Source organism: Hemiscyllium ocellatum, chromosome 14 (genome assembly GCF_020745735.1).
Source record: "Hemiscyllium ocellatum isolate sHemOce1 chromosome 14, sHemOce1.pat.X.cur, whole genome shotgun sequence".
Lineage (NCBI taxonomy): Eukaryota > Metazoa > Chordata > Chondrichthyes > Orectolobiformes > Hemiscylliidae > Hemiscyllium > Hemiscyllium ocellatum.
The window spans coordinates 535,591-558,084 of NC_083414.1; the positions used below are offsets into that span (position 1 = coordinate 535,591).

General features: G+C 48.0%; 1 protein-coding gene across 1 annotated transcript in view; it reads left to right on the forward strand.

Moving 5' to 3' along the window:
* Window positions 1-8,144, forward strand: part of LOC132822200 (protein kinase C delta type-like) — a 107,157-nt gene extending 99,013 nt beyond the window's left edge. The window contains exons 15-18 of the mRNA XM_060835270.1: window positions 1,692-1,830; window positions 2,125-2,313; window positions 3,862-3,990; window positions 7,594-8,144. Of these exons, the coding sequence (XP_060691253.1) occupies window positions 1,692-1,830; window positions 2,125-2,313; window positions 3,862-3,990; window positions 7,594-7,749 (613 nt within the window). The 3' untranslated portion in view covers window positions 7,750-8,144. The remainder of the gene's footprint in view (window positions 1-1,691; window positions 1,831-2,124; window positions 2,314-3,861; window positions 3,991-7,593) is intronic.
* Window positions 8,145-22,494: the final 14,350 nt, after the last annotated feature.

The following is a 22,494-nucleotide window of genomic DNA, read 5'->3' on the forward strand; positions in this document are numbered from 1 at the left end:
GTTAGGAAGGAAGATGTGTTGGACATTTTGAACAACTTGAGGATAGACAAGTCCCCCGGGCCTGACGGGATATATCCTAGGATTATGTGGGAAGCAAGAGAGGAAATTGCAGTACCGTTGGCAATGATCTTTTTGTCTTCACTGTCAACGGGGGTGGTACCAGGGGACTGGAGAGTAGCGAATGTTGTGCCCCTGTTCAAAAAAGGGAATAGGGATAACCCCGGGAATTACAGGCCAGTTAGTCTTACTTCTGTGGTAGGCAAAGTAATGGAAAGGGTACTGAGGGATAGGATTTATGAGTATCTGGAAAGACACTGCTTGATTAGGGACAGCCAGCATGGATTTGTGAAGGGTAGGTCTTGCCTTACAAGTCTTATTGAATTCTTTGAGGAGGTGACCAAGCATGTGGATGAGGGTAGAGCAGTGGATGTAGTGTACATGGATTTTAGTAAGGCATTTGATAAGGTTCCCCATGGTAGGCTTATGCGGAAAGTCAGGAGGCATGGGATAGAGGGAAACTTGGCCAATTGGATTGAAAACTGGCTAACCGGTCGAAGTCAGAGAGTGGTGGTAGATGGTAAATATTCAGCCTGGAGCCCAGTTACAAGTGGAGTTCCGCAGGGATCCGTTCTGGGTCCTCTGCTGTTTGTAATTTTTATTAATGACTTGGATGAGGGAGTCGAAGGGTGGGTCAGTAAATTTGCAGATGATACGAAGATTGGTGGAGTTGTGGACAATAAGGAGGGCTGTTGTTGGCTGCAAAGGGACTTAGATATGATGCAGAGCTGGGCTGAGGAGTGGCAGATGGAGTTCAATCCTGCCAAGTGTGAGGTTGTCCATTTTGGAAGAACAAATAAGAATGCGGAATACAGGGTTAACGGTAGAGTTCTTAGTCAGGTGGAGGAACAGAGGGATCTTGGGGTCTATGTACATAGATCTTTGAAAGTTGCCACTCAGGTGGATAGAGCTTGTAAGAAGGCCTATGGTGTATTAGCGTTCATTAGCAGAGGGATTGAATTCAAGAGTCGTGAAGTGATGTTGCAGCTTTACAGGACTTTGGTTAGGCCACATTTGGAGTACTGTGTGCAGTTCTGGTTGCCTCACTTTAGGAAAGATGTGGAAGCTTTGGAGAGGGTGCAGAGAAGATTTACCAGGATGTTGCCTGGAATGGAGAATAGGTCGTACGAGGATAGGTTGAGAGTTCTCTGCCTTTTCTCGTTGGAACGGCGAAGGATGAGGGGTGACTTGATAGAGGTTTATAAGATGATCAGAGGAATAGATAGAGTAGACAGTCAGAAACTTTTTCCCCGGGTACAACAGAGTATTACAAGGGGACATAAATTTAAGGTGAAGGGTGGAAGGTATAGGGGAGATGTCAGGGTGGGTTCTTTACCCAGAGAGTGGTGGGGGCATGGAATGCGCTGCCCGTGGCAGTGGTAGAGTCAGAATCATTGACGACCTTTAAGCGGCAATTGGATAGGTACATGGATGGGTGCTTAATGTAGGATAGATGTTCGGCACAACATCGTGGGCCGAAGGGCCTGTTCTGTGCTGTATTGTTCTATGTTCTATGTTCTATTGTTTTTCATTTCTTAGTGTCTAGGTTAGTAATCTCACATTTTCCATAAATTATTGTTATAATTTAAAAACTACAAAATAACTTCCCAGTTTAACACTGTCTTTTATTGCAGGGATCTCAAACTGGACAATGTGATGTTAGACAAGGATGGACATATCAAAATCGCTGACTTTGGGATGTGCAAGGAGAATGTGTTTGGAGAGAACAGAGCTACCACTTTCTGTGGAACGCCAGATTATATTGCACCAGAGGTCAGTACTTTCACCGTGCTGAGAGTCAGTCCAGTAGCTGTCTGCTTCATTCCCGGGGATTCCCTGAGAGAGCAGGAGAAACATTGTTGCTCTTGGGATCTGTCCTGCTGTTACTTGTGACAATTGTCCTGTGTCTTGTAATTTCTGACTCGCTCTAGTGTTCACTCCCTCATGTACCTTGTGCTGGGCTCTATGGGCCCAGGCTGCCTTCCTCCCTAGTTCCCTTCCCAATCTCTCCATGCTTCACTCTCTCAGAATCTTGATCCCTCTCTGTGATGTCTCCTTTGCTGTTAGATCTTACTGGGCCAGAAGTATACTTTCTCGGTTGATTGGTGGTCGTTTGGGGTGCTTCTATATGAGATGCTGATTGGTCAGTCACCGTTCCATGGTGATGATGAGGATGAGCTGTTTGAGTCAATCCGGGTGGACACTCCTCACTATCCTCGTTGGATCACAAGGGAATCCAAGGACATCCTGGAAAAGGTATGTAACTGCCTTTATGGCAGGAGCATTCAGTCGTTTCTCTGATGAACAGTTAATTGAAGGATTGATGATGTCATCCTGCTCTGATCAAGTCCAATTGAAAACCAGCGAGGTTATGTTACAGCTGTACGTGGTGCTGGTGAGGCCACACCTGCAGTACTGCGTGCAGTTTTGGTCTCCTTACTTGATGTACTGACACTAGAGGGGGTGCAGGGGAAGTACACTAGGTTGATTCCGGAGTTGAGGGGGTTGACTTATGAGTAGACTGGGATTATATTCATTGGAATTGAGAAGAATGAGGGAGGACTTTTTAATAGAAACATGTAAAATTATGAAGGAAATAGATAAGATAGAAGTCAAGAGGATCTTTCCACTGGCAGGTAAAACTAGGACAAGAGGACATAGCCTCAAAATTAGAGGGAGCAGGTTTAGGACTGAATTGAGAAGGAACTTCACCCAGAGGATTGTAAATCTATGGAACTCCTTGCCCAGAGAAGTAGTTGACACTACTTCAGTAACATTTTTAAAGCTAAGATTGATCCTTTTTTAAACAATAAAGGAATTGAGAATTACAGTGAGGGGGCAGGTAAGTGGAGCTGAGGCCACAAGAAGATTAATCCTGATCTTATTGAATGTTAGAGCAGGCTCGAAGGGCCAGATGGCCTACTCCTGCTCCTACTTCTTATGATCCATTCTGAATCATTCAGTCTGGAGACTGTGTGTGTGTGTGTGTGTGTGTACACTGTTCCATTTGTGATGTTGTGATACCTTGTATCTGGAGCATTGAAAAACTGACTGTATTCATTGCAATCTTTGCTTAACTCTTCCTCGAGATTACTTGGTATCTAAAATCAGTGAGAAATTAGACAGGTGTAAACCCAGCAATCCGTTCAATCCCCAGGATTGGTGGGGCTGGGGAATGGGCTGTTGTCTTGCCATGATTAGAGTGGTGCAGGAAAAGCACAGCATGTCAGGCAGCGTCCGAGGTGCAGGAATATAGACGTTTCAGGCAGGAGCCCTTCATCAGGAATGATACGTCTATCTTCCTGCTGTTTGGATGCTGTCTGACCTGCTGTGCTTTTCCAACATCGTTCTAATCTTGACTCCAATCTCCAGCATCTGCAGTCTTCACTTTTGCCTTTTGTTTTGCCATGTTATTTACTGTATGGCTCAACACCAGTGGTTTTAAATGTGTTGGCTTTTTAAAAAAAAAATCCCTGCTCCATATCTCCCTGATGTCCAGCTTTCCAGCCCTCCAAAATCTTTGCTTTTAATTACAGCCCCTCCTGCAGCTCCATGTCTTGAGCTGCCTGGGATTCCCAACCAAAACTTACTTTTAATTCAATTCAGGCTATGGTGTCTTGCACATCTGTGTGGTGCTTTATAGGTAAGTGAACCAGCACCTCCTGGCCCAGAGACAGACACTACCACTGAACCATTCAAGCTCCTTGGGACTTTGTATTATGTTTGTTATTTGCTAAAGGTCTGGAAGTAGATTATTACAATTTGTTGCTACAGATATCACATACACTTTGTTTCTTATTTCAGCTCTTTGAAAGAGATCCAACAAAGAGACTTGGCATTGTAGGAAACATCAAACTACATAACTTTTTCAAAACAGTGAACTGGACAGCATTGGAGAAAAGGGCAATTGATCCTCCATTCAAACCCAAAGTGGTGAGATTCCCCTCCTCCTCTTGCCCGCCCCCCCCCCCCCCCCCAACCACACCCACCACACCACCCCTGTTTCTTCCTCTCACTCTTGTTAAATCTGTGTGGGTAGAGTTGAGCAACCACAAAGGGAAAAAAGACAATGATGAATGTTATGTACAGGCCTCCTAGCAGTAATCAGGGTGTGGCAAGAAAATAAATCCGGGGATAGAATAGGCGTAAGAAAGGCACTATTACAATTACCACAGGAACTTCAATATGCAAGTGGACTGGGAAAGTCCGGCTGGCAGCAAATCCTAAGCAAAGGAATTCATGGAATGTTTGAGTTTTGTTTTTGTTTAGAGCAACATGTGGTAGATTCCACCAGGGAACAAACCATTCTAGATTTGGTGATGTGTAACGAGACAGACTTGATTAGGGAGCTGAAGGTGAAGGAACCTCTAGAAGGTAGTGACCATTATATGATAGAATTCATCTTGCAGTTCGAGACGAAGATGATTAAATCATGTGGGACGGTATTACAATTGAGGAATTGACAAAGAACAGAGGGAAGAACTGGCCAGGGCTGATTCGTTGAGGTAACAAATAAGTTAGTGGACATGACTTATTTGGATTTCCAGAAAGCCTTTGACAAGGTGCTGCACAGGACACTGCTACAGAAGGTAAAGCCCTTGGTATTAGGGGCAAATAACCGGCATGGAGAGAGGATTGGCTGACTGGTGGAACTCAGCAGGTGGGCATAAAAGGGTCTTTTTCGGGATGGCAGTGACTAGTGGAGTTCTGAGGGGTCAGTGTTGGGACTACAACTATTCATGTTATACGTTAATAATCTGGATGAAGGAATTCAGGGCACTGTTGCTAAGTTAGCAGATGACACACAGATAGGTGGATGGACAGGTAGTATTGAGGAAGAGGGGAGTCTGCAGAAGGACTTGAACAGGCTAGGAGAATGGGCAAAGAAACGGCAGATGGAATTCAAGTTATTCATTTTGAAAGGAAGAAGAGGTGTAAGACTAATTTCTAAAGGGGGAAAGACTTCAGAACTCTGAAGCACAATGGGACTTAAGATTCCTAGTTTAGTATTCTCTAAAGGTTAACATGCAGATCCCATTGGCAGTTTGGAGACAAATGCAACATCAGCATTTATTTCAAGAGGGCTGGAATACAAGAGCAGGGATGTTCTGAAGCTGTATAAGGCTCTGGTCAGACCACATTTAGAATGTTGTGAGCAGTTTTGGGGTCTTTATCTAAGGAAGGATGTGCTGGTATTAAAGAGGGTCCGGAGAAGTTTAACAAGAATGATCCTGGGGGATGAAGGGCTCAAAATATGGGGGGTGGTTAAGGACCCTGGGTTTGTACTCTATGTAGTTTAGAAGGATGGGTGGGGGGAATCTTGATGAAATGTACAGCATTTTGAGACATTAGATTACTTAGTGTGGAAACAGGCCCTTCGGCCCAACAAGTCCACACCGACCCGCCGAAGCGCAACCCACCCATACCCCTACATTTGCCCCTTACCCAACACTACGGGCAATTTAGCATGGCCAATTCACCTGACCCGCACATCTTTGGACTGTGGGAGGAAAGCGGAGCACCCGGAGGAAACCTGCACAGACACGGGGAGAATGTGCAAACTCCACACAGTCAGTCGCCTGAGGCGGGAATTGAACCCGGGTCTCTGGCGCTGTGAGGCAGCAGTGCTAACCACTGTGCCACCGTGCCACCCACTTCTGGGTAGATTGAAAATGGAGATGATGTTTTCACTGTAGAGAGACGAGGACCTAGGGCACATCCTCAGAGTGAAGGGATGACCCTTTAAGAACTGTGACGAGGAGGAATTTCTTCAGCCAGAGGGTAGGGAATCTGTGGAACTCATTGCCACAGAGGGCTGTGGAGGGCAAATCATTTGAGTGTACTTCAGACAGGTTTGTGATTGCAAGAGAATCGGAGGTTATGGGGAGGAGGCAGCAGAATGGGATTTTAAAAAAAAAAAGACCTGCCTTGATTTGAATGTCAGAGCAGATGCAGTGGGTTGATTTGGCCTAACTCTGCTTCTACCTCTTATGGCCTGCTACCCCCTCCTTTTTTTTTGTATTTGATCCCACCTCCCTCCCTCCCTCCCTCGCCCCTCACGTCCCTGCTGTCCCCTCTCTCACATCTTCCCCTCAAACCTCCTCTCCTCCCTTCCCTGCTCAACCCCACCCCACCCTTCTCCCCTCAACCCAACCCAACCCCACCCTTCTCCTTTCCCCTCTCCCCCCGACACCCTTCCCCCGCCCCCTTCCCCCCCCTCGCCCTCTTCTTCCCCCCCCCCTCGCCCTCTTCTCCCCCCTCGCCCTCTTCTTCCCCCCCGCCCTCTTCTCTCCCCCCCCTCGCCCTCTTCTCTCCCCCCCTCGCCCTCTTCTCTCCTCCCCCCCCTCGCCCTCTTCTCCCCCCCCGCCGCGCCCTCTCCTCCTCCCCCCCGCCGCGCCCTCTCCTCCTCCCCCCCCCGCCGCGCCCTCTCCTCCTCCCCCCCCGCCGCGCCCTCTCCTCCTCCCCCCCCGCCGCGCCCTCTCCTCCTCCCCCCCCGCCGCGCCCTCTCCTCCTCCCCCCCGCCGCGCCCTCTCCTCCTCCTCCCCCCCGCCGCTCCCTCTCCTCCTCCTTCCCCCCCCCCGCCGCTCCCTCTCCTCCTCCCCCCCCGCCGCTCCCTCTCCTCCTCTTCCCCCCCCCCCCCCCGCCGCTCCCTCTCCTCCTCTCCCCCCCCCCGCCGCTCCCTCTCCTCCTCTCCCCCCCCCCCCCCCGCCGCTCCCTCTCCTCCTCCCCCCCGCCGCGCCCTCTCCTCCTCCTCCCCCCCGCCGCTCCCTCTCCTCCTCCTTCCCCCCCCCCCGCCGCTCCCTCTCCTCCTCCCCCCCCGCCGCTCCCTCTCCTCCTCTCCCCCCCCCCCCCGCCGCTCCCTCTCCTCCTCTCCCCCCCCCGCCGCTCCCTCTCCTCCTCTCCCCCCCCCCCCCGCCGCTCCCTCTCCTCCTCTCCCCCCCCGCCGCTCCCTCTCCTCCTCTCCCTCTCCTCCTCCCCCCCGCTGCTCCCTCTCCTCCTCCCCCCCCCCGCTGCTCCCTCTCCTCCTCCCCCCCCGCCGCTCCCTCTCCTCCTCCCCCCCCCGCCGCTCCCTCTCCTCCTCCCCCCCCCCCCGCCGCTCCCTCTCCTCCTCCCCCCCCCCCCGCCGCTCCCTCTCCTCCTCCCCCCCCGCCGCTCCCTCTCCTCCTCCCCCCCCGCCGCTCCCTCTCCTCCTCCCCCCCCCCGCTGCTCCCTCTCCTCCTCCCCCCCCCCGCTCCCTCTCCTCCTCCCCCCCCCCCGCCGCTCCCTCTCCTCCTCCCCCCCCCCGCCGCTCCCTCTCCTCCTCCCCCCCCCGCCGCTCCCTCTCCTCCTCCCCCCGCCGCTCCCTCTCCTCCTCCCCCCCCCCCCCCGCCGCTCCCTCTCCTCCTCTCCTCTTCCCCCCCCCCCCCGCTCCCTCTCCTCCTCTCCCCTCCCCCCCCCCCCCCCGCTCCCTCTCCTCCTCTCCCCTCCCCCCCCCCCGCTCCCTCTCCTCCTCCTCCCTCACCCCGCTCTCTCACATTTCTGTTTGTGTATTTTCAGAAATCTCCTGGTGACTACAGCAACTTTGACAGAGAGTTTCTGAGTGAGAAGCCACGCCTGTCTCAGGGTGACAAGAATTTGATTGACTCCATGGATCAGTCTGCGTTCCATGGATTTTCCTTCATTAACCCCAACATGGAGCATCTGATCAAATAATTGAGAAACGACGAGCCCTCCAATCACTCTCCTGCATTTCATCTGATTTGATTGGACGCCAGGGATGGGAGTTGGGACTTTGTGTTTTGGTTTTTATTTAATCCACCTGTTCCTGTTGTGGCTATGAGTGATTCTGAGGTTGCCCAATCTTTGGGTGTTAGAGTGGCCATCCCTGGCTCCACCTTCAGCCAGTGGGGTGGGGGTGGTGTCTGGGCATGGTCTCTGGTTGCCAGGCGACATGCAGTTGAGTTTATTGTAAAGCTTTTCTGAGAATAGTGAAGCAAAGAATGGTCATCAGTGTTTTTAAACTCATCTTCATATTATTATCTCTGATTAAAGTGTACATTACTGTAAATGTCACCTTCAAATTATACTTTCTTTTCATCAGCTCTGAACAGTGTTTCTATTTACTGTGAGACAGACCTGGTGAAAGGGTGAAAGTGCATGTTTAGGACAGTTTTCAAAATCATTCATGGGATGTGAATATCGCTGGCTGGGCCCAGCATTTATTGCCCATCTCTAGCTCCCCTCCTTGGGAAGGTGGGACTGAGCTGCCTCCTTGAAGCGCTGCAGTCCATGTGCTGTAGGTAGACCCACAATGCCCTTAGGCAAGGAATTCCAGGATTCTGACCCAGGGACATTGAAGTAACACCAATTATATTTCCAAGTCAGGATGGTGAGTGGCTTAGGGGGGACTTTAGAAGGATGGTGTTCCCATGTATCTGCTGCCATTGTCCTTCTGGGTAAGATAGAAGTGGCTTTTGTTTGGAAGGTGTTGTCTGAGGATCTTTGGTGAATTCCTGCAGTGTATCTTGTAGATAGTGCACACTGCTGCTACTGAGCATCGGTGGGGGAGGGAGGGGATGTTGTACCAATTGAGTGGCTGCTTTGTTCTGGATGGTGTCAAGTTCCTTGACTCTTGGTGGAATGCACCAGGCTCGTGGGGAGTATTCCATCTCATTCTTGACTTGCACCTTGTAGATTTCAGAGAGGCTTTGGGGCGATAGGAGGTGAGTTACAGGGTTCCTAACCTCTGACCTGTCCTTGTAGTCACTGTTTTTATAAACCTCCCACCGATCTGTAGTTTTGAAGTGCAGCCACTTGATTAAACAATGAAAACGAAGGAAGCAGTTTTGTGCACAGCAAGTTCAAAAAAGACAATGTGGTGGTTTGTTGGAGATGGTAATTTCCTGGCACCTTTGTATAGCCAATGTCATTCCTAATCAGCCCAAGCTTGGGAATTATCCAGGTCTTTATGGTGGTAAAAATCTGAGATGTGCTTTTTCCCACTGGTCAAATGAAGGTCAATGTTTGGTTCTAGACTGATGCAGAAGGCTTAGTGCCAACTGTGTAACATGCCCTGGGAGTTCAGAAGGATGGAGTGGAATGTAATCAGCCCTTTGTCTGGAATCAATCGGCCAACCAGTCAGATGGTTGGTTGGTTGGTCATGATTAGTTCACTTTTATAAAGCAGTGTTCACTCCTTAGAACATTCCAACAAAATCAGCAAGAATTGAACAGAAAGGTGTTAGCGACATGAGTAAAATTCAGATCATTCTAAACAGAGCCTCCAAAAGGTGATTCTGAAGAGCTCCTCCTCAGACAAATGCTGGGTATGGGAAGAGAGTGGGTTGACACAGGAGGGATACTAAAAAGTATTGAGACTGAACAGCAGGAGGTTGGATTCTCAATGACACCCAATATGGGTTCTGCCAGGGCCATTCAGCTTCTGACCACATTATAGCCTTGGTTCAAACATAAACAAAAAAGCTGATTTTCAGAGGTGAGGTGAGGTGAGAGTGACAGCTCTCGACACTTTGATCAGGTGTGGCTTAAAGGATCCCGAGCAAAACAAAGGATCATCATCAGTTCAACTGACCTTTCCTCCATAGGTCAGAAGTTGGGACATTGTGCAATCAGCAGCAAATGTTCAGCACCATTCGCAACTCCTCAGATACTGAAGGAAGACTTGGACCATATTGAGGGTGGGGCTGACAAGTGACAGGTAACATTTGCCCCACATGCGAAGCAGTGACCACTTCCTACAGGAGAGAATCTAACCACTACCCCTTGCCATTCATTGGCATCACCAGCATCATTACTAAATCAGTCACTCTCTCAACCACTTTTTAGGGGGGGGTGCAAGGTTGAGTGGCTAGCACTGCTTCCTCTCAGTGCCAGGGTCCCAGGTTCGATTCCGGCCTTGGGCAACTGTCTGGGTGGAGTTTGCACATTCTCCCTGTGTCTGTGTGGGTTTCCTCTGCATGCTCCACTTTCTTCCCACAATCGAAACGTGCTGGTCAGATGAATTGACCATGCTAAATTGCCCATAGTGTTAGGTGTATTAGTCAGGGATAAATATAGGAATGGGTCTGGGTGGGTTACTCTTCAGATGGTTGGTGAGGACTTGTTGCACAGAGGGGCCTGTTTCCATACTGTAGGGAATCTAATCTAATCAACTCCCTAGGGATTATTAGAAACTCCCAACGAGACCAGTCATATAAATACAGCCAGCTACAAGAGCAGATCCTTCATGCTAGATGGGAGTCCAACTAGCGGAGACTTTTCTCTCTCATTCCCATTGATGCCTGTTTTACTCTGGCTCCTTGCTATCAAGAACAGTCATTCTGACATTCAATTTAGTGCACTGTCCGGGAGATGCCAGTGTTGTAACTGTACTTGGTTTGAGGTGCACACATTCTGGAGCACAGGGCTTCAGTACAGTTATTGAAATGTCATCAGAACCTGTAGCCTTTTCAGTATCCAGTGCCTCTAGCTGATTCTCAGTGTTTTTATTTTGTGGATTTGGGCATTGCTGGCTGGCTAGCATTTGTTGCCCATCTCTAGTTGCACTTGAAGGTGGTGGTGAGCTGCCATCTGGGGCTCCACCCCCTGAGTAGGACACAGACACCAATCATGCAGCAATGGAGTTCTAATTGGAGGTGATAAGAAGTCTGAGTGAGCAGAGTGCGAGCTTGTGGGGTACAGGTAATCTAGAGATTGGAGTAGGAGCTATGGGATTGGATAGTGTTAGACATGGGAAAAGATGGTCTTTATCATATATGAGATACTTGGAAAGCAGAAATTTCAATTAATTAGTGGAAAGATTAGTGGAGGAGTTGAGAAGAGTCCTTTCAGCCAGAATGTTGGATTTGGAATATCGATGGGTGACTTGAGGCAGAAGACTTCATTGTGTTTTTTTTTTAAAAGTCTCTGGAAATCGCTGTACCCACTGGGATTAGGTTGGGTGGGTCATTCTCTGCCTGCACAGACTTAATGGGATGAATGACTTTTTTGGCTGCTGTAAATGTTTTTTGTTTCCAAGTCTGCCTTTAAACTTAAGGGAACATGAAAATGTCTTGTTCAGTGAAGGTGTCTTATTCATACCTTTTAAGGTATGAAATTAATATCAACATTAACTTTGTTTAATTTATAATGTGCTGTTACAAAGATAACCACCAAAGGTCTGGTGACCTTGATTCTGAATGCAAGAACCAATTCCTGTCTCTGGAAGTCAAAGAAAATGTAAATATACCTGTATATGGGTGGAGTCATCCCTCTTGCCTTGAAAGGCATTCTAGATACAAAATCACTTGTGATTTACAGTTCGTACTGTCTCAGCCTGTACATAAACTCAAAACAAATGCTTGCCCAAACTCGGTGTCTGCAAACTTTAAAGGCAAGTTGTAAATGGCCACAATTAATTCCCACATGTAGCAATGGCTTCTCATTTTGTTCAATTGTTTGGTCTATACAAGTAGCTAACTTCAGATAAGACTTTATAATTCCAGGGACCAATGAGGGACCATTCAGTCTAGATCCCAACAGCATGGAGGAAAGAATACCTAACTTCCCAGCCAGAAAGTGAATCAATTGTCATTATCTGAAAATTTCAGCTCAGCTTTGTGGAGGCAAAATTTCAGAGAATAACCATAATTTTTCCAACCACAATTTATCTCCAAATAACCGTGAGCCAGAACCCATTAAGCTGTAGTGCTGTTATCTTAAAGTTCTTTAAAATTCTGATCTTGATATTTGGTCAATAATCTAAGTGCATGCTTCCTTTCCAGAATTAATCCTTCCTTGTGTGTGTCTGAAAGTGTCGGGGGGGGGGGGGGGTCAGGCATTGTTTGTTTTCATTGCATTTACCTTTCTGGGGATTATGTGAATAAATATTTATCTTCTCTTCTGATTTTAAACTTACCAAGAAGTCTGTTCTCTGTTGTTTCTTCATAGTGATCACCCTCAAAGATTTAAAATACTCCCTGCAAAACATGCACCTTGTAGAGGACAAAGCAAAACGTTTATCCTACTGTCTACCTGTGTCTAAACTGGGAGTTATATCTGGGGACAGGATGGGCTGAGAGACTGGATTAATTCATGGGGATGAGGGTTTCCAAGCAGGGAGGTGATGCAGGAACTGTCTAAAATGTTGGCAAGGCCCTAGTTATTGAGTATGGTGCACAGTTTTGGAACCCACTATGCAGGAGGGATGTGGTTGCACTGGAAAGGATATTTACCAGCATGTTGCCTAGGCTGGAGAGTTTTGTTTCTGGAGATTGGGCACACTGGGATCGTCCCCCTTTGACCAAAGGGAGAAATAAATTATTTTCTGATTCATTCACAGGCTGAGGGTGTTGCTGACTACACCAGCATTTATTGGCCATCCCTATTTGCCCCAGAGTGCAGTTAAAGGTCAGAAACATTGCTGTCGCTCTGGAGTTAGATATTGGTCAGACCACGTAAGGATGGCATGGCAGATTTCGTTCCCTAAAGGGCAGTAATGACCCAAATGGATTTTCCCAACAATTGGTCACGCTTTCAGTCGATCAACTCTTGATTCTAGGTTTTTATTCACAGTAACATCATAGAATTCCTATAATGCAGGACGAGGCTATTTGGCCCATTGAGTCTGCCCCTCCCAGACAGAGCCCCTGCCCCTACCCCTACCCTAGCCCTGTAATCCTGCACTTACCATGTATTAACCCATCTAGCTTGCACATCCCTGGACATGAGCAATTTCCTGTGGCCAATCCACCTAATCTGCACATCTTTGGACTGTGGGAATAAACCAAAGCAATCAGGGGGAACTCTTGTAGAGGTGGGGAGAATGCGTCCACTCCAATTGCCTGAGGCTGGAATTGAACCCAGGTCCCTGGCATTGAGGCAGCATTGCTACCCACGGAGCCACCATACATTTTTTTATTGCTATTGAATTAAATTCCACAATCTTTCATAAAACAAGCCCTTTGGCCCACAATGTTGTGCAGAGGTTAATCCTAATGTGAAATATATTAACTTAATACACGCACTATTCACTCAACTCACTACTATCCATGTGCATGTCTAACAGTCATTTAAATGTCCCCAATGACTCAGCTTCCACCACCACAGCTGGCAACGCGTTCCATACTTTCACAACTCTCTGCGTAAAGAACCTACCTCTGACATATCCCCTATACCTTCCTCCTAATATCTTCAATCCTGCCCTGGGGAAAAGTCTCTGGCTATTGACTCTATCTATTCCTCTCATTATCTTGTACACCTCAATTATGTCTCCTCTCTTCCTCCTTCTCTCCAGAGAGAAAGTCCGAACTTATTCAACCTTTCTTCAGAAGGCAAGCCCTCCAGTCCAGGCAGCATCCTGGTAAACCTTCTTTGCACCCTCTCCAAAGCCTCTATCTTTCCTATAGTAGAGTGACTAGACCTGGACACACTATTCCAAGTGTGGTCTCACCAGGGACTTGTAGAGCTGCAGCAAAACCTCATGGCTCTTCAACTCTTAATATTCAGATTGCCTGAAAATTACCAGCATCAAATTCCTCCAGTGTGGAAGCAAGCCATTTGGTTCATTTGATCCACACTGACCCTCCAAAAACCATTCCACCCAACCACCCCATACTATCCCTGTAATCTTGCATTTCCTGTGGCTAAACCACATAACCTGCACATCCCTGGACACAACACAGGCTTTTTAAAATTTGATTTGATTTATTATTGACATATGTACCTCGGTACAATGAAAAGTTTTGCATGCAGTACAGGCAGATCATACCATACAAAGTGCGTTAGAGTAATAAAACAGAACGAAGATGACAATGAACATTGTGGCTGCATAGAACATTACAGCACAGTACAGTTGGGGAACACTTCAGCAATCCAAGATGATCGGCCTTGGACCTTCGGGTGACCATCCTTCAAGGCAGACTTCAGGCCAAGCAACAACACTTAGTGGCTGAGCAGAAGTTGACAGCAAAGTTCGGACCCTGTGGGAATGGTCTCAATCAGGACCTTGGGCTCATGTCTCGCTACAGGTGCCTCACAGATGCTCTCTCTCTCTCTCTCACACTGTCCTCACTCACACCCCCACTCCCTATTCTATCATTCACGTGCGCGCAAGAGTAAGAAAAGTGGGTGTGTGCATCCCCTCTTTTCCCGTTCTCGCACACCCGCCCTCTTGAGCAGGTGGCGCCCCCTTGTTTCTCTCTCTCTTATTTTTATGTGACCCCTCATGTCTCGGTCTGAAGTGTAGGTTGTGCTTAACTAATTACCGGAATTCTGTGAAGACATTTCAAGTATGGTGGAAGGCGGGGCCCCGGTGGTGTACCTAGCTTTCCAAAAGGAATTTGACAAAACGTTGGAGTTGAGGACTATGTGCAGTGTTAAAGTTTGCAGATGACACTAAGATGAGTGGCAGAGCAAAGTGTGTAGAGGACTGAAACTGTGCAGAGGAGCATAGTTTAAGTGAGTGGGTAAAGGTCTGGCAGATGGAATACAATGTTAATAAATGTGAAGTCATCCAATTTGATGGGAGTAACAGTAAAAAGGTCTGCAGGTGTAACAGGTAATTATAAAGGCAAATGGAATTTTGTTCTTCATTGCTAAAAGGATTATATTTAAAAGGAGGGAGGTTATGCTACAGCTGTGTAGGGTACTGGTGAGGCCACAGCTGGAGTACTACATGCAGTTTTGTTCTCTGAGAAAGAATAGAATATACTGCTCCTTGAGAGGGTGCAGAGGAGGGTCACTAGGTTGATTCTGCAGTTGATCTTCTGAAGAGAGACTGAATAAACTGGGATTATACTCACTAGAATTTAGAAGAATGAGGGGAGATCTTACAGAAACACACAAGACTATGAGGGGAATAGATAAGATAGACATAGAGATAGTGTTTCCACTGGCAGGTGAAACTAGGACAAGAGGGCACAGCCTCAAGATTAGGGAGAGTGATTTAGGACTGAATTGAGAAGAAGCTTCTTCACCCAGAGGGTTGTGAATCGAAGGGATTTCCTGCCAAGTGAAGTAGTTGACATAGCTTCAAAAACACTTAGTGAAGCTAAGAGATTATTTTTGAATAATAAGGAATCAAAGGTTATGTTGAGAGGGTGGGTAAGTGGAGCTGAGGCCACGAAAATATTCGCTATGATCTTATTGAATGGTGGAGCAGGCTAGAAGGGCCAGATGGCCTACTCCTGCCCTTAGTGTCTCCTTATGTCTCTATCAAATTCCCCTCTAAGCCTTCCTCTTTCAAATGAGAAGACTTTTAATGTGGAAGGACAAAATGCGGTAGCATCGGCTTGGAGAGCTAAAGGGCCTGTTCCTATGCTGTTGTTTTTCTCTGTTTTGGTAAAACTTTAATTCCCTTATAAATTCCTCCTTCCGTGCACATTTGTGGATCTGTTTATAGATGTAGAGAAAGCCTGGGCAATCAGTTCAGTGATTCCTGTTCCAAAAGATTGCCAAAATATGAGTCACAACTTATAGTAATTGCTGAAAGAAGGATGGACTGGTTTTCAGATTCAGATTACTTACAGTGTGGAAACAGGCCCTTCGGCCCAACAAGTCCACACCGACCCGCCGAAGCGCAACCCACCGCTACCCCTACATATACCCCTTACCTAACACTACGGGCAATTTAGCATAGCCAATTCACCTGACCCGCACATCTTTTGGACTGTGGGAGAAAACCGGAGCACCCGGAGGAAACCCACGCAGACACGGGGAGAACGTGCAAACTCCACACAGTCAGTCGCCTGAGGTGGGAATTGAACCCAGGTCCCTGGCGCTGTGAGGCAGCAGTGCTAACCACTGTGCCACCGTGCCGCCCCTGGTTTTCCTCAGGATTGAAAAGAAATCAGAGAAGGTCCTTAGCTGGTCGGGATCAGATGACTTCTCTCTATCCTAGTCATAGCCCCACGTTGCTCAGTCACCAGAGAACCATTCACATGGTTACTGGTAGTCAGAAGGTCTGTTATTGATTACAGGTCACTAGTCTACAGTACCATGAGCTATTTCAACCCACCACAGTTCTATCTGTACACAACTCCTTAGCTCCAGCTTGTCTGCAAACTACTCTTTTGAACTACTGCTAGATTTAGCAGTTATATAAATGTTACTTAGAATGAAGGTCAGTTACTTGCTTTCAAAACATGCAGTAATCTTCCAGTGATCTTTGATTGGTTTTGAACATTACACAAACCAATCAATCAGGATTAGTTGAATGCTAGAAATTATCAGCATGACAGCAAATGTCAGATTGATTCTCAGGTAGGTGAATATCTTGTGTTTACAGTATGGGGATAAATCTGAGGCTGCATAAATGATGAGATCGATCTCTCTCTCTCTCTCTCTCTCCCCGCTAAACCAGGTAGGAACCTCCCCACCCCGCCTCAATGTGGTTGACTCTGTCCCCCTCAGCCCTTTCAGAAAGTAGTGAAATCAGTTTAAGGACAATTAGAAATGGGGGGAAAGAAAATGTCTAGCATTGGCCTCAAATTCTCTCTCCCAGTTGTTATTCCAGTTAAGATCATGACAAATTCAGAACCACATGTCATGCCTTGATCAAAGCCCCTATACACTCATGGGGTATTTGATGAACAGGGTTTTTATGATGGCACCTTTCAATTCGAGTGACATTAGATGATGGAGTCTCCATTTTGAGGGCCCTTATCGTCCGCCCCACGATGTATATAGTTTCCCCAGTACGTGAACTTCCTCAAGCCTCAGACCAAAACACTGCACTAATACTTCACAAAATTGGTCTTCTTTGAACTGATGTATGTAGCATCAATTCATTCATAAAACCAGCATTTAAAAAATATATCTTTATTTAACATGCACAAATTAGTATCTAGCATAGTCAATATGGATATTATACAGTATGTTATGTCGGGGGAAGAGGGGTGGGGATTGCACTGGTCTTTAATTCCGAGATTCCCCTCCTTCTGCCAAAGTAGTCTCAAGAGTGGATTTGGAATAGATTATTTTCTTGCAATTCAGTGGCAACTCCTAAATGAATTCAGGTTCTCTATCACACACACAGAAAACTCACTGTACTCCACAAGGCATAGAACTGAATGGTTCCATAATATTCAGGAACACAGAGTCTATTGTCCTGTTCTTTTCCTTATCATTACTATTGAGAGATGGCCAAACTGAGGAATAGAGGGCATTCTGTCATTCCCAGGTCAGCAAACAAAGAGGAGCGCAATTTGTCTTGGCTAAGAACTCTCCGAACTGAAGTCAGGCAAAACGGCTGATGCTGAAAAATGTGTTGCTGGAGAAGTGCAGTAGGTCAGGCAGCATCAAAGGAGCAGGAGAATCGACGTTTCGGGCATAAGCCCTTCTTCAGGAATGAAGAGGGTGTGCCAAGCAGGCTAAGATAAAAGATAGGGAGGAGGGACTTGGAGGGGTGTTGGGAATGCTATAGATGGAAGGAGGTTAAGGTGAGGGTGATAGGCCGGAGAGGGGTTGGGGGCGGAGAGGTCGGGAAGAAGATCGCAGGTCAGGAAGGCGGTGCTGAGTTCGAGGGTTGGGATTGAGATAAGGTGGGGAGGGAGGGGAAATGAGGAAGCTGGAGAAAGCTGCATTCATCCCTTGTGGTTGGAGGGTTCCTAAGTGGAAGATGAGGCGCTCTTCCTCCAGGCGTCGTGTTGCCATGGTCTGGGGATGGAGGAGGCCAAGGACCTGCATGTCCTTGGTGGAGTGGGAGGGGAGTTAAAGTGTTCAGCCACGGGGTGGTTGGGTTGGTTGGTCCGGGTGTCCCAGAGGTGTTCTCTGAAACGTTCCACAAGTAGGCGGCCTGTCTCCCCAAGATAGAGGAGGCCACATCGGGTGCAGTGGATGCAGTAAATGATGTGTGTGGAGGTGCAGGTGAATTTGTGGTGGATATGGAAGGATCCCTTGGGGCCTTGGAGGGAAGTAAGGGAGGAGGTGTGGACGCAAGGTTTGCACTTCTTGCGGTTGCAGGGGATGGTGCCGGGAGTGGACATTGGGTTGGTAGGGGGTGTGGACCTGACAAGAGAGTCGCAAAGGGAGTGGTCTTTTCGGAACGCTGATAGGGGAGGGGAGGGAAATATATCCCTGGGGGTGGGGTCCGTTTGGAGGTGGTGGAAATGACAGCGGATGATACGCTGTATTACGGAGGTTGGTGGGGTGGTAGGTGAGGACCAGTGGGGTTCTGTCTTGGTGGCGGTTGGAGGGGCGGGGTTCAAGGGCGGAGGAGCGGGAAGTGGAGGAGATGCGGTGGAGGGCATCATCAACCATGTCTGAGGGGAAATTGCGGTCTTTGAAGAAGGAGGCTATCTGGGTTGTTCGGTATTGGAATTGGTCTTCCCGGGAGCAGATGCGGCAGAGGCAAAGGAATTGGGAATATGGGATGGCGGGGTGGGAGGAGGTGTAATCTAGGTCACTGTGGGAGTCAGTTGGTTTATAATAAATGTCTGTGTTGAGTTGGTTGTCCGAGATAGAAATGGAGAGGTCTAGGAAGGGGAGGGAGGAGTCTGAGATGGTCCAGGTAAATTTGAGGTCGGGATGGAAGGTGTTGGTAAAGTGGCTGAACTGTTCAACCTCTTCGAGGGAGCACGAGGCAGCGCCGATACAGTCATCGATGTAGCGGAGGAAAAGGTGGGGAGTGGTGCCAGTGTAGCTGCGGAAGATGGACTGTTCTACATATCCGATGAAGGATTCTCGCTCACCCTCTGACGACCCCTTCTCCCACCTCCAACACAGCCCATCCACCTGGACACCCCGTATATATTTCCCTCCCCTCCCCTATCAGCGTTCCAAAAAGACCGCTCCCTCTATGACTTCCTCATCACACCCCCCACCAACCCAACCTCCACTCCTGGCACCTTCCCCTGCAACCGCAAGAAATGCAAAACTTGCGCCCACACCTCCTCCCTTACTTCCCTCCAAGGCCCCAAGGGATCCTTCCATATCCACCACAAATTCACCTGCACCTCCACACCCATCATTTACTGCATCCGCTGCACCCGATGTGGCCTCCTCTATATTGGGGAGACAGGCCGCCTACTTGTGGAACGTTTCAGAGAACACCTCTGGGACACCCGGACCAACCAACCCAACCGCCCTGTGACTGAACACTTTAACTTCCCCTCCCACTCCGCCAAGGACATGCAGGTCCTTGGACTCTTTCATCGCCAGACCATAAAAACACGATGGTTGGAGGAAGAGCGCCTCATCTTCCACTTAGGAACCCTCCAACCACAAGGGATGAACTCAGATTTCTCCAGTTTCCTCATTTCCGCTCCCCCCATCTTGTCTCAGTCGATTCCCTCGAATTCAGTACCACCCTCCTAACCTGCAATCTTCTTCCTGACCTCTCCAACCCCACCCCCACTCCGGCCTATCACCCTCACCTTGACCTCCTTCCACCTATCGCTTTCCCAACGTCCCTCCTCCCTACCTTTTATCTTAGCCTGCCTGGCACACCCTCCTCATTCCTGAAGAAGGGCTTATGACCGAAACATCGATTCTCCTTCTCCTTGGATGCTGCCTGACCTGCTGCGCTTTTCCAGCAACACATTTTCAGCTCTGATCCCCACCATCTGCAGTCCTCACTTTCTCTAAAACAGCTGATGCTTCATATTCACTTTATTAAAACTTCAATAACAAAAAAACTTTCTTTTATATAGCACCTGTCACAAGTTCATTACAACCAATGAATATTATGCAGTGTCATTATTGTTAGAAAAGATTGCAATCAATTTGAGCACAGCAAGATCCCATAAAATACACCTGGATGAGACAAGAAGCTACTTAAACATCATGACACATGGGAGGAACATTTTATCCTTCAATGGAGACTCCACATGATTGCACTCCCTAGGTGCTGACATTCTGACAGTGCGGCACTCCTTCAGTGCTGACTGTCTGACAGAGCAGGATTCCCTCGGTACTGCAGTGGGAGTTCAGGCTGGATTCTGGGTTCAGGTCTCTGGACCATGTGTAAAAGCCTCAGAATCTGTCCCAACATCTGAGCTAGGAAGCCCAGGTCAAGTCCCATCTAACAACTCTGGTCTATACCCAGCTAACAACTCAGTGCTGCACTCAATTAAATAATAGGGAGCCTGTGCTAAAATACATTTCATATTTAAGGTCCTGAATTCAAAACCTGAAATGTTAGAGGGTGTCACTTCCATCTCAGTGTGAAGAAAAAAACAAACAGAAATAACAGCACGAATAAAGACCCAAGCATTGCTGTCACACAAGACTAATGTACAAACCAGGCCGAAAGCATCACAGTTCAGGCAGCAGTTAAATAGAGAAGCTGTTGCGAGAGCTGGTTAAATATCGCCAAAGACATATGTAGGTAACTTCACTTCGTGATCGTTGATCAAGTGCATCAGTCCCTGAAGGATGAAGTGGATTGTGCTGTGATAGCAGGTCCCCATGCTGTCCAATCATAGGAAGTATCTGTTTCAATCTTGATCAGAACGACCAGCTGGATATTGAGCCGGGACAGTTTTCAGGGCATCCTCTGAACTCCGATTCACATTAACATTCTGAATCAAAAACAATAAATGGACAAGACAGGATTAGGAGGCATCAGTTGATGTTGCAGAGGTATTGTAACCCACATAAGAAGCCCAGGGCACACAATGCACTGGCACCAGGTCAGTGCCGAGGAAGTGCCACACTGTCAGAGCATCAGTGCCGAGGGAGTGCAGCACTGTTGGAGGGGGTCAGTGCTGAGGGAGTGCCGCACTGTCAGAGGGTCAGTGCTGAGGGAGTGCCACACTGTCGGAGGGTCAGTACGAAGGGAGTGCCGCACTGTCGGAGGGTCAGTGTTGAGGGAATGTTGCACTGTTTGGAGGGACAGTACTATGGGAGTGGCACATTATCGGAGGGTTGGTACTGAGGGAGTGCCGCACTGTCAGTGGCTTAGCACTGAGGGAGTGGTGCACTGTAGGAGGGTCTGTATCGAGGGAGTGCTGCACTGTCAAAGGGTCAGTGCTGAGGGAGTGCCGCACTGTCAGAGAATCGGTGCTGAGAGAGTGACACACTGTTGGTCAGTGATGAGGGAGTGCCGCAGTTTCGGAGAGTCAGTGCGGAGGGAGTGCCACACTGTCGGAGGGTCTGCATTGAGGGAATGCTGCACTGTCGGAGGGTCTGCACTGAGGGAATGCCGCACTGTCAGAGGGTCAGAGCTGAGGGAGTGTCACAGTTTCGGAGAGTCAGTGCGGAGGCAGTGCCACACTGTCGGAGGGTCTGCACTGAGGGAGTGCCACACTGTCAGAGAGTCAATGCTGAGGGACTGCCGCACCGTCGGAGGGTCAGTGCTGAGGGAGTGCCGCACTGTCGGAGGGTCAGTGCTGAGGGAGTGTTGCAATGTCGGAGGGTCAGTACTGAGGAAGTGCCGCACTATCAGAGGGTCAGTGCCGAGGAAGTGCCTCATTATTGGAGGGTCAGCGAAGGAGTAAGGCACTATCGATGAATCAGTACTGAGAAAGTGCTGCAAGGTCAAAGGGTCAGCGAAGGAGTGCAGCACCATCATGAGTGCTCAACTGGCAATCAACATAAGTTAACTAGTGGACTTCATTGTGTAGGAGATCCACATTGATACTCAGGGATAACATTTCTGCAAATAAATGAATGGGCTGAAGCCTTCGGTCCTTTTTGAATTAGCTGTGAGCTTTAGAGCCTTTGGCTCCCTGTTCCTGTCTCTGTGGAAAAGTTTCAGCCAATGACATCCTTTTACCCTGTAGGATATTTTGTTGCACTTTCTGAAATTTGGTATTCTTGCATTGGTCCTGATAAGTACAAGACCGAAAGCTGCGATAACATTTCTCTCTTATCCACAATATCCAATTTCTATTCAACCCAGCAACTATTTACTGAATTGTGATTCTTGCTTTGGATTTGAATTTTGACTCAAATTTAATAGGAAAATAAATATTATGATTATTATTTCCAAAGGGATCTGTTATGATGAGCTTGTTAATCACTGTGCCTTTTACATGGAATTGTATAATGGGTGTAGAACAGAAGCAGGCCATTGCCTCCGTTGGCCGGTCAGTAAAAGTAATTCACCTGGAGCCTGTGCCTTACCTTGATCCTGTAGCCCAGCAATTCGTTTTTTCCTCAATGGCACTATTACCTTTTGCAAACCTCAGTTAAACCCACTTCTACCACACTCCGGCTATACATTTCAGAATCTCAACACTCACTGCACAAAACATTTTTCCCTTGTAATGACCATACCATCGATTCCCTGTATGCTTCAGTGTGAACTAAAATGGGAAAAAGAATGCTTTATGAATCAAAGATTTTGCAAGGAATACTGCATTTTTGAAACTAAATAATGAAACTCATTATATACGATGTTTACACTGCTGCTTTGTTTAAACAGTGAGTAATGATGCCTGCAGATGGTATAGCCCTTGGCTGTGTGCACTGAGTGCATTCAGCTGTGGCAGGTAGTAGGTTAGTGTCTTTAACTGG